This window comes from Corvus brachyrhynchos, unplaced genomic scaffold, assembly GCF_000691975.1.
Source record: "Corvus brachyrhynchos isolate BGI_N302 unplaced genomic scaffold, ASM69197v1 scaffold200, whole genome shotgun sequence".
Lineage (NCBI taxonomy): Eukaryota > Metazoa > Chordata > Aves > Passeriformes > Corvidae > Corvus > Corvus brachyrhynchos.
In genome coordinates this window covers 4957120-4969251 of record NW_008236184.1, presented here as the reverse complement: position 1 = coordinate 4969251, position 12132 = coordinate 4957120, and the positions used below count along the sequence as shown (strand labels likewise).

Genomic DNA, 12132 nt, shown 5'->3' with positions numbered 1-12132 from the left:
GCTTCCTTCAGCTCCTCCACTGTGTGACCAAGAGCCTCCCTCAGGGCCTCCATGTGCCGTGCCGGGAGCTGCTGAGCCAGGGGCTGGCTGGCCCTGTCCTGCTGCTCTTCCTGCCCCTCCTGCCCCATGTGTTTCCTCAGCAGTGCCCTCAGCTGCTGGTTGAGCTCCTCCATCCTGCTGGCACACAGCCGCTCCAGCTCGTGGGATTTCTCTGCCAGGATGTAGTTCTGCTGAAGGTCATTCTGGATGGACAGAACCCCACTCCTGAGCTTCTCGTTCTCCTCTTTGCACTTCTGGGCTTCCTCCTCACTTTCTCTGCACTTCTGCTCCTGTTCCTGCAGCTTTGCCCTTAATTCCTTCACTGTGGCTTCAAAGCTCTGCTCTCTGTCCTCAAAGGAGGCAACCGGGGCATATTTTGACTTGATGCACTCTTGAATTGTGTCCAGTTCCTTCTTCTGGGCTTCAATTTCTGCATGCAACTGTAAGATTTCATCTTGCCCCCTCTTATGCTCAGCCCTAATGGCAGCATTGTTCTCCTGCAGCTCTTGCACGCTTTTATTTAAAGTATTTACTGTGGTTTCATGATCTTTTAAACTTATATACTCAGTTTTTATTTGGTTCTGTAAGAGTTTCACCTTACTTTTCAAAGCTCCATTTTCCTCATTTACCCTCAGGAACTCTTGCTTTATCTCTCCAATTTTCCCCTTCAGATCTGACAGCTCCCCATTGGTCTTTTCCAGGGTGCTGTTCAGGACAGTTTTAACCTCCTCATGTGTGGTCGCCAGCACATACTGATCCCTCAGGGTCTCCCTCAAGTCCGTGTTCTCCGTCACCAGTTTGCCCACTTTTGCTTGCTCCTCATCATATTTCTTCTGAAGCTCAGCAAGCTGCTTTTCAAGCTCAATCCCATTAGATTTTAAAGCTTCCACCTCTTTCTTGTGCTGCTCTGGAGACAGGTACACAGCTTGGAAGTGGCTGATATTCTCACTTAAGTTGTTCCTCTCTGCCAGCAACTTTTCAGCTTCTGCTTTGCTTTCATTGTACTTCTTTGTTATTTCAAAAAGCTTTTTTGTCAGGTCTCCCACAGCCAGATCGTTTGTTTTCTTCAACTCTTCATGAATTTTTAAAGGCACATTCTGGCTTTTAATTTCAGTTTTTAGCATTTGGGCTTGCTGCTTCAGCACCTTGTTATCAGCCTGCAATCTTTCAAGTTCCTTCTGCAGGGTCTCATTCTTCTGTGATAGCTCAGAAATTGCCTTCCCCAGTTCCTCTTTCCTTTGCTCAAACCCACTCCTCATTTGCTCGTGCACTTCTGGCTTCACATGCTGAGCCAGCTGAGCTCTCTGATTCTCAGATTCCCTCTGTAAAAGCACAACCTCTGCTTGCAGCTTCTCTCGCTCCCCTTCCACCTCTGCTAATTTCCTTGCTTTCTCATTCACCTCGTTTGACAGCAAACTCTTCATGTTCTCAAACTTCTCTGTGCTCACAGACTGGGCCAATTTGGCTGCTGTCTCTTTGAGCTGCCCTTCCAACTCTGTGACATTCCTGCCCCTTTTATCTCGCTCCATCTCCAACTTCACAAGTTCCTTCTGCAACCTTTTATTTTCCTCCACCAGCCTTCCCTCGTCCCTTTGGAACTCTGCCACCAGCAATTCATTCTGCTTGATCTGGTTCCTCAGTTTCCCCACCTCCGCAGAGGCTCCCTCGTACTTGGTTTTCATCTCTCGGAGCTGCTCCTTGAGCTCCTCTGTCACCTTGGTGCTTCCCGAGGCCACTTCGTTGGTCAAGTGATCCTTCAGAGCAAGGAAGTGGCTCTGCATTTGCTTCACTTTGCCTTCAGAGTCAAACATTCTCTTCTGAACATCCTTTAAAGCATCCTCCAGCTGTTTTATCTGTCCATCAGACTCTGCCTTGGTTCTCTCGCACTCTGATGCCAGAGCTTTACATTCTGAGGCCTTCAGAGACAGTTCCCTCTGCAGTTTGCTGATCTCTTCCTTGGCTGCACCAAAGCAGCTCCTCAGGTTGTCAAGTTCTTTCTTTGAAGTTTCCTTCTCTGAACTGGGTGATTGGGTAGGCAGGGAGAGCTCCAGGGGCCTCAGCATAGACCGGGACTGAAAGGAAATTGGCACAAAAATACACGTTCACAACTCTGACAAGTCACAGACACGTGTTTAGTACTTATCATTTAAAATGGGAACTTTCACCCAGGGAACTGTCTAAAATCCAGTTGATCTGAACATAACTCATACAAGAGATTTCTTTTGCTTTCTTAAAACCACGGAAAGTTATTCCTGCCCATAGTAGAGGAACAGGTATTTCAGCTTTTAACAGCAAAAATCTTGAATATTGCTCTACATTACTGCTTCCCAGTCATGGAATGGTTTGGATTGGAAAGGATCTTAAAGCCCATCCAGTGCCACGGGCAGGGACACCTTCCACTATCCCAGCCTGCTCCCAGCTCTGTCCAGCCTGTCAGAGACAGTTCCCTCTGCAGTTTGCTGATCTCTTCCTTGGCTGCACCAAAGCAGCTCCTCAGGTTGTCAAGTTCTTTCTTTGAAGTTTCCTTCTCTGAACTGGGTGATTGGGTAGGCAGGGAGAGCTCCAGGGGCCTCAGCATAGACCGGGACTGAAAGGAAATTGGCACAAAAATACACGTTCACAACTCTGACAAGTCACAGACACGTGTTTAGTACTTATCATTTAAAATGGGAACTTTCACCCAGGGAACTGTCTAAAATCCAGTTGATCTGAACATAACTCATACAAGAGATTTCTTTTGCTTTCTTAAAACCACGGAAAGTTATTCCTGCCCATAGTAGAGGAACAGGTATTTCAGCTTTTAACAGCAAAAATCTTGAATATTGCTCTACATTACTGCTTCCCAGTCATGGAATGGTTTGGATTGGAAAGGATCTTAAAGCCCATCCAGTGCCACGGGCAGGGACACCTTCCACTATCCCAGCCTGCTCCAAGCCCTGTCCAGCCTGGCTTTCCAGGCCACTGCCAGGGATCCAGGGGCAGTCACAGCTGCTCTGGGCACCCTGTGCCAGGGCCTCCCCACCCTCACAGGGAACAATTCCTTCCCAATACCCCATCTAAACCTAAACCTAGAGGGGCAGGTATAATACATTAATTCCACTTCCCTTGTTCTGCGTTCATATTTAATCACTCATCTTCTAGAGCAAATTTAATTTATTAAGATATTGCTCCCATCCCTCAAGCGTATGACAACAATTTTTCAGGAACCAGAACAGAAAATGTCATGGTTAACAGACCCCTCTTGCTGAGAAGGGTGAGGAATGCAGTCATTTGGAATTCTAGAAGGGTTTGGGTTGGAAGGGACCTTAAAGACCGTCTCATTCCACCCCCAAGGGTCTGGTGGACCTTGCTTACACCCAAAATGTAGCTTTAAAAGGTTGATATATTACCATATAGCAGGCAGGAAAATGAAATCTTCTGAATATTAGCTGAATTTAAATAAGAAAAATATTATGGAGATGTACCCCAGTTTACACTGTGACTTTGTAAAACACGTTTAGGAGAGCTCATGACAGACCCAGCAGTTCCCAGCATTTACAGCCCTGTCACAGACAGGACTCTAGAGGGCACCCACAGTTAAAAAGAAACATGGAAAAGCAAGAATCCCTCAAAACCGTGTGTTCAGAAGCAATGCTCAATAAACACACATTTATAAGCACGTTTAGCTTTCCCCGCACGACTATCTCAGTTCCTTCCAGTGGTAAAATATTTATTACCTGGGATTCCACTGCAAATGCTTGGCCTTGTTTAAGTAATAAATCTTCTTTTCCTGGATTTTCAAAGCAAACAGTGATTAGGCTCTGGTTAAAAACAGTAACACAATCACAAGAACACTGATTTTCCTCCCTAGCTTTATTCTGGTCACTGGGGCCATGCTAGGCTGAAGGCTGGTGTTTAAGTGCTTGTTATTAAAACAACAACTACTTAATTAATCCCCACAGGAAACCTGGCCAGAGTCCTCCTAAGGAGGAGGGGAAAAGTGGTTTGCCAGGCTGGGTTCTGGTCCTGCAGAAGGGTCACAGCTGGCAGCTTGCCCAGCTCATGTCTGCACATGACCACAGCAGGAAAAGCATCCCCTGCACTCCACATCCATGACTCCTCCTGCCAGGCAGCCAAACACTCAAAATATCATTTAATCTGTCAAGAGCCCTTATGTTACACAAGTGCAAGGCAGGTCTGCAGCTGGGCTGGATGCAGGAGACTCCAGTTCCTGGAAATGGGATCATTTCTCACACAAGTGTGAGCTCAGGTCGCGTGCTGAAAGTCAAACCTGCTCCACTCCAGCTCTGACACTGACACAGCTGCTGCCCCTCAGCCAGGCAGAAGCATTGTTTAGCTTGGAAGGATGGAAAGACTGGGATTATGGATCCTGCTCAGCTCGTTTTTCACATCATCAGAGGACACAGCAGAGTCCCCGGACACATTTCCCAAGGCCAGGCACTCCTGGGAGATTGATCAATGGTGCCCTGGCAGCACCTACAAACACAGCTCTGCTCGGAGGGCTCAGGGGTGGACACAAGGCCTGGCTGCATTTCAGACCAGCAATAGGAAGAGATGACCAAAACTCCCTTGATCTCTGTATTCTAACACTGCATCAGGCACAGCAAGCTTTAAAAAATAACTGCACTTACTATTTCCAAAGTTACCGCCAGACCCCGCAGAGTCGCCCTAAAATCAAACAGCAAGAACAAAAATAAAGTTGAAAATTCATTTCAAATTTCTGCTCTGTGATAAACTAGGGGTGAAGGGGCAGGGAAAGCTTTTACAGTGAGATAACCATTCAACACTTCCAGCAATTTAAAATGCTGAAGTATTTCCTACTGTAAATATCAATTGCTGTATCACATTTCAGATCACTCAACATACTTCATAATACTTGAGTTTAGCTTTGAGAGCTTCAATAGTCCTTAAACTTTCTTCCTGCTGCTTTTCCTTGGTAGTCAGGATTTTCTTCAACTCATCTTTCTGAAAGAGAAGGAGTGCCACATAGCCAAAGCCACAAGAATGGACAGGTTTATAAGACCTCGAGCACCTTTTCCAGGAGTTTAGACAGAACTTCAACCAAGATCAGCACCGAAAGAATCCCTAATTTTTTGCTTCTGAAGTTCTTCTTCAAGACTGCTCCTCTACAGGAGGAGTCTTGAAGAAAGAGTCAAGAATATGCACCAACATAATCTGCTACTGTTTAATTAATTCATATTTGTTAGTCTTGCATTACTGAAAGCCACTGAAGAGATGCTTAATATTATCAGTGTGCTGAATATCCTAAGTGTGCTTTAAAGGAGCCATGGGAACAACACATTATTTGTAGTAACAGAAATACTGTGGAGCTGCATAAACTGATCCAGAGCATTAGATGCTTCATTCAGCATTTTTAGGTAGCTTTTAAGTAATGTGTTTAAAACTGTACAGGAAATAAAAGAGAGAGAGTTGCTTCCCCTACTCCCCAGTCCTGTTACACCTGCAGGTGACACATCCTACCTCATTCTCAAGATCATCTGCAAACATTTGCTCCTGCAAAAATAACAAAAAAATCCCCCCCAAATCATTTCCTCAATTATGTTTAAGGGGCTCGCACAGAGTTCATCAGCTGACAAATCCACCCCAGTTTCCAATGCTCCCCCTCCAGTTTCCATCCAGCTTTATTGCTCTATTTTCTATTTCTCTTGCCACGAGTTAAGGATGTCTGACAGAGCAATGTCTCTGGAAACTGGAATATCTCCTCAGTTTCCTAGCACAGACACACAGACACTACTGAGGCAGCAGAGTACAGCTTTTCAGAAGAAGTTTGCTGATTTGGGGACACGGCTATTAAGAAGTTTGTTTTATAAAGGCAATGCTTGAACAGGAGTTCAGACGAGCCAGTGACTGCACTCAAAAATATTCTTTCCATCCATGGGCTACACTTAGGAAAAGCTGCATAAACGTACCTCTACAAAAATACGGCAAAGAAACAGCCTCCACAAAGCAAAAACCCAGCAAAAAATCTTCTTTATATTTTCTTTCTACTGGTCATACTTAGCCCTCCAAAAAGAGGGATTTTTTTTTTAAATCGACATTTCAAATTTCGGTGAGAAACTTCTATTAAAAACCTTTGGTTTTGTTTTCTTGCCAATTGAAGACTTTTTTCTCCGTGCTTCCACTTCCAGTAACAGCTGGAAAACCAGCTGATGACAAAGTAGTGCCACACACCACCGACACTTAATGGAGAGATGAAGCTCAATCTCCAAATCCCAACACTCCAGAGCAGCCCATGGCTCAGCTGCACTGGGAGGCAGAGCCACAAATGGTATTGCTCCAATTCCTGGCTGTCAGGGAAGGACATCGCATCAGTCTCCTCACAATTTAACTACAAGACCAAAGCTTTTCCAGCAGAAAATGAGTGACACACATTGCAGTAATTCCCAGGAAAGCAATGGACACCACATCCTAATTCCATGTGCCTTCCTTGCTACTTCTCCTGTCACCACCAGCTGGTTATCCCAGATTTCCAGCCAGGTATTCCACGTCTTGGTTTACCTCACTCAGCTGCAGCTGTAGCCCACTGATTCTGTCCAGCAGCATCCTCTGCTCCTCCTGCACTTCTCTCATTCGATCTTTCAAATCTTGGTTTTCCAACTCCAAGTCCTTAAAAGTGAAATACGAAATTTAAAATAAATAATGAAGATCTCCCCCACCACACACACATTGGGAAAGGTAAAGACTCTGAACCAATCAATAGTTTTAACAGCCACTGAAGACTCCAGGCCCTGCCTAATCTTTTGAAAATGGCAATGACATGGAAATGTCATTGCCATTTTCAAAAATTAATGCTGGTTAGTAGAACGATTATGACACAGATTATTTTTAGTATGACACAAACATACATCTCTTGACAATGTTAAAAAGATAAATCTTCCTGGCTTGTGACTCTGATTTTACTACAGAGGCAGAAGGTTAAGAGATAGGAAAGGCACACTTCCAACTATTTATTACACAAAAAAGTGCTGTTTTTTCCTGAAAAAGTTTACAGCTCATCTGCATAATTGCCACACTCCACATCATGCAATTAGTTTTTAAGTAAACAGCAATATATGACCTTTGTTGATGGGATCATTAGTGCTCACTTCACCAGCTCAGCTTGTCTTTAGTGCCTCTGGCTCATTATCCCAGTGGGAATCCACAGGGCCCAGGATCCTCCCCACCCACCTGGGCGTGTGGTTCCTTTTGGAACAGTTTGACGCTGAGCTCCTCCTGTGCTCCATAGCCCCGGCCCCGCTTCTGGGACATGCTGGTGACCTGTCAGTACAGCAGGAAAACATTCCTTTATATCCCTGTTGTGTCCTGTGAACATCCCAGCCTCCCTCCCAGCCTCCCCAGGGCCCAATCCTCCCCAGTTCCCATTGGGACAGGTGTCACCCATGACCTCACCCTCACACAAATGGGAGGCCTGTCCAAACTCCAATCCTGAACAAGCCCATCATGGAATATCTTCCAACCAGAACCAGCCACACCATCTGATTACAGAGGGGACCTTCTCAGCCACAGAGGGAGTTAATTCAGAAAATACTGATGTTGTTTTGTGTCACAGCACAATCCTGATTCCCCTCTCAACACCCCAGTGATAAATGGCCTCAGGAAGTACCTTTCGCTCAGCCTGCCCTCTCTTCATGCTGTCTCTTCCTAAAAAAGCACCACAAAAATAGGAAGTTACAAAAGGCATTTCATTCAGGTTCATGCAACAATGCAACACATTCAGCTAATTCTATCCCCTTTCCACCCTGGGAGGGCATTTCAAAAAATAGCTCACCACGCCCCCAATTAATCAAACATGGAAACATTCACAAGCTTTTCTATAAAATAAAGGCTATTTATTTCTATGAAATAAAGGCTATTACTACCAAAAAAAAGGCTATTTATTTCTATAAAATAAAGGCTATTTCTGTAAAATAAGGGTAAATAACTTCCATAATCAATACTGTTAAGCCCTCAAGGCATCAGAGCCTGCATCCCCCTTAAAGCTTTAGTAAAACCAAACAACCCCAAAAAACTGTCTTTCCCCTCCCAACCAGACAGTTTATGACCTTTGTGGTCAAAGGACCACAGCTGCCCTCCAGAAGAGTTTGTGGAGACACAGGAGTAGGGACACAATTCCACCCAAAGGAAAGTGTTGTAGGTTCCTCCTACCTCTGCCAGAGTCCTCAACGGCAGCTTTTATTAAAGCCAAAATGTCAATATTGTCCCCAATCCTGGCATAGTAAGCACAGTCATGCCCAAGGCCATCAGTCAAACCAACATCAGCACCATTTCTGAGCAACACCTCCACGGCATCCTTGCAGCCATATTCACAGCCTAACATTAGGGCAGTCCTGGGATGGGGAGAGAGATGGGATTGAGAGATCCAGGGATCCCACTGTGCATCATTTACAGAGCTAACCCCTGGTACATTCATGTTTAATCACAGAAACTTCAGCCAAGGCACCCTTCCTCTGTCCAGAGAGGAAACAGCTTTCAAAAGTCACTTGGGCAATGTTTAAATATTTGTGAAAAAGCAAACAAACCCCCCATAATAGCAGTATTTCCATGAAACCAGCACAGATGTGCTGCCTTTGAGAGTCAGCCACTGTCTGGAGAACTCCCATGACTTTGGTTTCCTCTATAAGACACAAATCTCAATAGACACAACAAACACCAGGCAAGGAGTTCAGACAAGGTTTGGAGAGCGGGGTGCCTGGGAGCCCTGGCAGTGCTTCCCAAAGACTTCCCAACTGCAGGACATGCAGTGCGAGTAGCCAGGCTTTGCCCCACGGCAGCCTCATGTCATGCAGGAGTCCTCTAAGAAATAACTGGCAAAAGCAGCAGCTACAAATAGAACCCTCCTCCCCTGACCCCAGGAATAAACAGGTCAAGGTCCCTTGGGAGCTCCAACGGACTCAGGACTTCTTGCCAGAGCACCACTTTTGCCATGGCCCATTTTGTAAATTGACCCCAAGGGCTGCTTTGGACAGACAGACCCTTCAAACAACCAAGTGCAGGTTCCCTGCTGGCAGGAACAAGCCTGGAGTATTTTGGATGCAAGCAGGAGCAGTACAAAAGGCCAGGTTTACCTGCAGTGTTGAATGTCTGAACTAAATCCCAGCTTCTCTTCCCCCAGGTTTAGCACATTTATTCTGCTAAGGGGCAGCTTCCTCTGTTTGTCCCTGGCATTGACATCGGCCCCCCTGTCTATGAGCAGCTGGCAGACCGTGGGGCGACACATCTGAGTGGCCAGCACCAGTGGTGTCCTCCCGTCCTGAGGGAGGAAGGGCAGAGGGTGAGGGAAGGGGGACGAGGCAGAGGAGGCCAAGAGCTCCAGCAGGTTTGTGCAGGAGGAGGGGGAGGGCAGCCCCTTACCCCGTCCTTGGAGTTGACGGCGGCGCCGTGGTCGCAGAGCAGCTGGATGCTGGCAGAGCAGTCGGACATGGCTGTGGAGAGAGCAGGGAGGGGAGGCACTGAGAGCAGCCTGGGGAGGCCCCAGGCACAGCCCTGGGCCTATCTGCTCCACCAAAATGGCCACAACTGAGTTAAAGCCTGACAAGGCTGCAGGGCTCAGCTCTCACACCACCCGAAGTATCCATAGGAAATCCAACACTCCTGTCTGTGCCAGACACTCTGCAGCCTAAGGAGGGTGCAGAAAACCCAGAGTAAAGATGTCTTAAACTACTCAAGGCACTGCCCTAAAACTCTGCTCATGATATCTGAAGATTTTACTCAATTTCATCTCAGACCTACAAGCCCCCTAACACTGTTAAGTTCATTATCGAGGACAAATGCCATGACAATATAAAACACTCTCTCCTACTACAGTCACCAAAATTGAAAGAGAAGAATCCAGCCCATCTGGAAGTAAATCCATTAATTAAATCTTTATTTCTATACAGTTACCAGCAAAGCCAAGCCCTTCACCTGCATCATGAAGAGCAGTTCTTCCCTGGAGATCCACATTCTCCGTTGGACAGTTGTACTGTTAAAATAAACAACCCCAGTTATCAATTAGAATTCAGACTGCATTGACAACATGAAGTGTTTGAGGTTTGAATTAAAGCAGTAAAATGCGATTTAAGCAAAAAATATGCAAGTTTGAAGCTACAAATATAGTGATAGACATGAAGGAATGAAATCTGGGTCTGTGCAATTTAGGCCTCTGAACACACTGACCAAAAGGCGTAAAAAAAGTTAAGACTGTGCAAAGAAATTGCACAATTCATTAGACTTTTTACAGATAATGGGCTATTTATATCTGCATTGAGACATGCAGCAAATAAACAAGAGTTAAAAAATAAACAAAAAACCATTAAAAATTACCAAAAAAATCAAATAATCATGAACGGAATAAATAAATAAAAAAAAAAAGAATAAACATCACACAAACCTAAGACAACTCTCCAACGTTGTTTCATTAGTGAGAGTTTGTGGATATAAATGCCCAGCTTTTGAAGCAAACACTACTCTGGAGCAGATGGTGTTACTGCTCCTAAATCCAACTGCATTCAGACAGGGAACATCAGTCTTTAAAAGACACTCAGCCCCATTTCCTTCAAGAAGCACAAACTACAACTTGATTTGACTGTCTATGAAAAGAGTAACACCAAAAGGTTTATTCTCTTTATTTTAGCGTCCCAACCTGTTATTTAACATGAAAGTCTTTTCCCATGACTCTTATTTTTAAAAAAGAATCTGATTGGTTAAGAAAGAAATCACATACCCCAATTTTGAATCAGTGTATTTAAAACCACGTTTTTCCCCTCAATATAAGAGCTGTAGAGACAAGCTGTATTTTTAGTACCTGCAAGAGCTTCTGCAAACACAAAGCATGGCCATACTTAGCAGCCAAATGCAGGGCGTTTCTGCCTAAAAAGAGAGCAACAGCAGTTCAGGGTTTGGCTTGAATGAATTTCTGATGAATATTCCCAGCATCTGAGATACAACAGCTCCTGTGGGTCAATCCCCCCAGATCTGTCTGTGCTGTGACATCTCCTGTCTACACCTCACTTTGTTACAGTCTTTTCTTATTTTAGTGAATCTTCATTCAACAATGAGAGTTCATTTCTGAAATTAATGTCAAAATACTGCAGCTGACTCCACACAAGCATTTAAAAAATAAGCTCTCCCACAAGAAGAGGAGGCCAAGTTTTCTCTATAATTCTCTTGTTTTCAGCTTCATATTAAACATGTTAAATTCTGAGGCAAACAATCTGAAAATTAGCACCTGTTTTTAACTGTCTCTTTATAAGACCTTCCACAAACTCTGCTATCACACAAGGAAATCTGGAAGGTACAGATGAACTCTGAGCTTCTGAGGCCCAGTTGGGCACACAAACACCTCCCACAACATTCCATTTGAATCCTCACTTCGAGTTCATTTAGAACTCTTCTTATCCTGTTGCTGTCACCCAGAAATGCTGATCTCACCAGTGTGTCTGGAGCATATTATAAACACAATTACAGCAGCACAAACCCACATTCCTTAAGTTCTGCTGCATTCGTGACCTCCATGACAGGACACGACCAGTTTCCTCAAGACCAGCAACAAGTCACACAAATAATTCATTTTTTACCAACTACAAAAAGAAGGAAGAGCTATCCTGTGGTTCAGCTTCATTCCAGAATGAAACCCATCTGAGAGCATTTTCAGGTTGGCCCTGAGCCAGGGAGGAAACCCACCTGCAGCATCAGTGGCTGTGATATCAACTCCATGCACGAGGATGGTGTTCAAGCAATCCAGGTTTCCCTTTGATGCGACAACATGGAATCTAAAAAAAGATAAAACCTTGCTTAGGTGCAGCTGGTTTGTACACAGAAATGGTAATATTGGCCAGGAAAGCCAAAGCCAAAGGCTGTATAAGGAAAGTGTTACAGGGGCCAGCTCTGGACAGCATCCAAAGTTAAGGGTTCTGTAGATGTTACTTCATGGAATAAGGCAACTTTCTTGAGCAACAATCAGTGTTTACCTGCATCAGTGAACCAGGTGAAATACCACTGTGGTTTCAGTTTCTCTTTAATATTCAAACCTGGCAAGATCAAGACTTTGAACACTGATCTTCACTTCCAGCGTAGTGAAGCTAGATTTAGATG

The 12132-nt window shown here is 44.8% G+C and overlaps 1 protein-coding gene across 1 annotated transcript in view; it reads right to left on the bottom strand.

Moving 5' to 3' along the window:
* The window catches only part of UACA (uveal autoantigen with coiled-coil domains and ankyrin repeats), a 50004-nt gene that overhangs the window by 25265 nt on the left and 12607 nt on the right, over nucleotides 1–12132 (bottom strand). Inside the window, exons 4-18 of the mRNA XM_017736983.1 lie at nucleotides 11722–11810; nucleotides 10844–10908; nucleotides 9964–10021; nucleotides 9412–9482; nucleotides 9207–9310; nucleotides 8206–8390; nucleotides 7664–7701; nucleotides 7228–7317; nucleotides 6559–6666; nucleotides 5521–5553; nucleotides 4906–5004; nucleotides 4671–4707; nucleotides 3756–3808; nucleotides 2483–2626; nucleotides 1–1967 (exon numbers count right to left, since the gene is read on the bottom strand). Coding sequence (XP_017592472.1) covers nucleotides 1–1967; nucleotides 2483–2626; nucleotides 3756–3808; nucleotides 4671–4707; nucleotides 4906–5004; nucleotides 5521–5553; nucleotides 6559–6666; nucleotides 7228–7317; nucleotides 7664–7701; nucleotides 8206–8390; nucleotides 9207–9310; nucleotides 9412–9482; nucleotides 9964–10021; nucleotides 10844–10908; nucleotides 11722–11810 — 3141 coding nt within the window. The remainder of the gene's footprint in view (nucleotides 1968–2482; nucleotides 2627–3755; nucleotides 3809–4670; nucleotides 4708–4905; nucleotides 5005–5520; nucleotides 5554–6558; nucleotides 6667–7227; nucleotides 7318–7663; nucleotides 7702–8205; nucleotides 8391–9206; nucleotides 9311–9411; nucleotides 9483–9963; nucleotides 10022–10843; nucleotides 10909–11721; nucleotides 11811–12132) is intronic.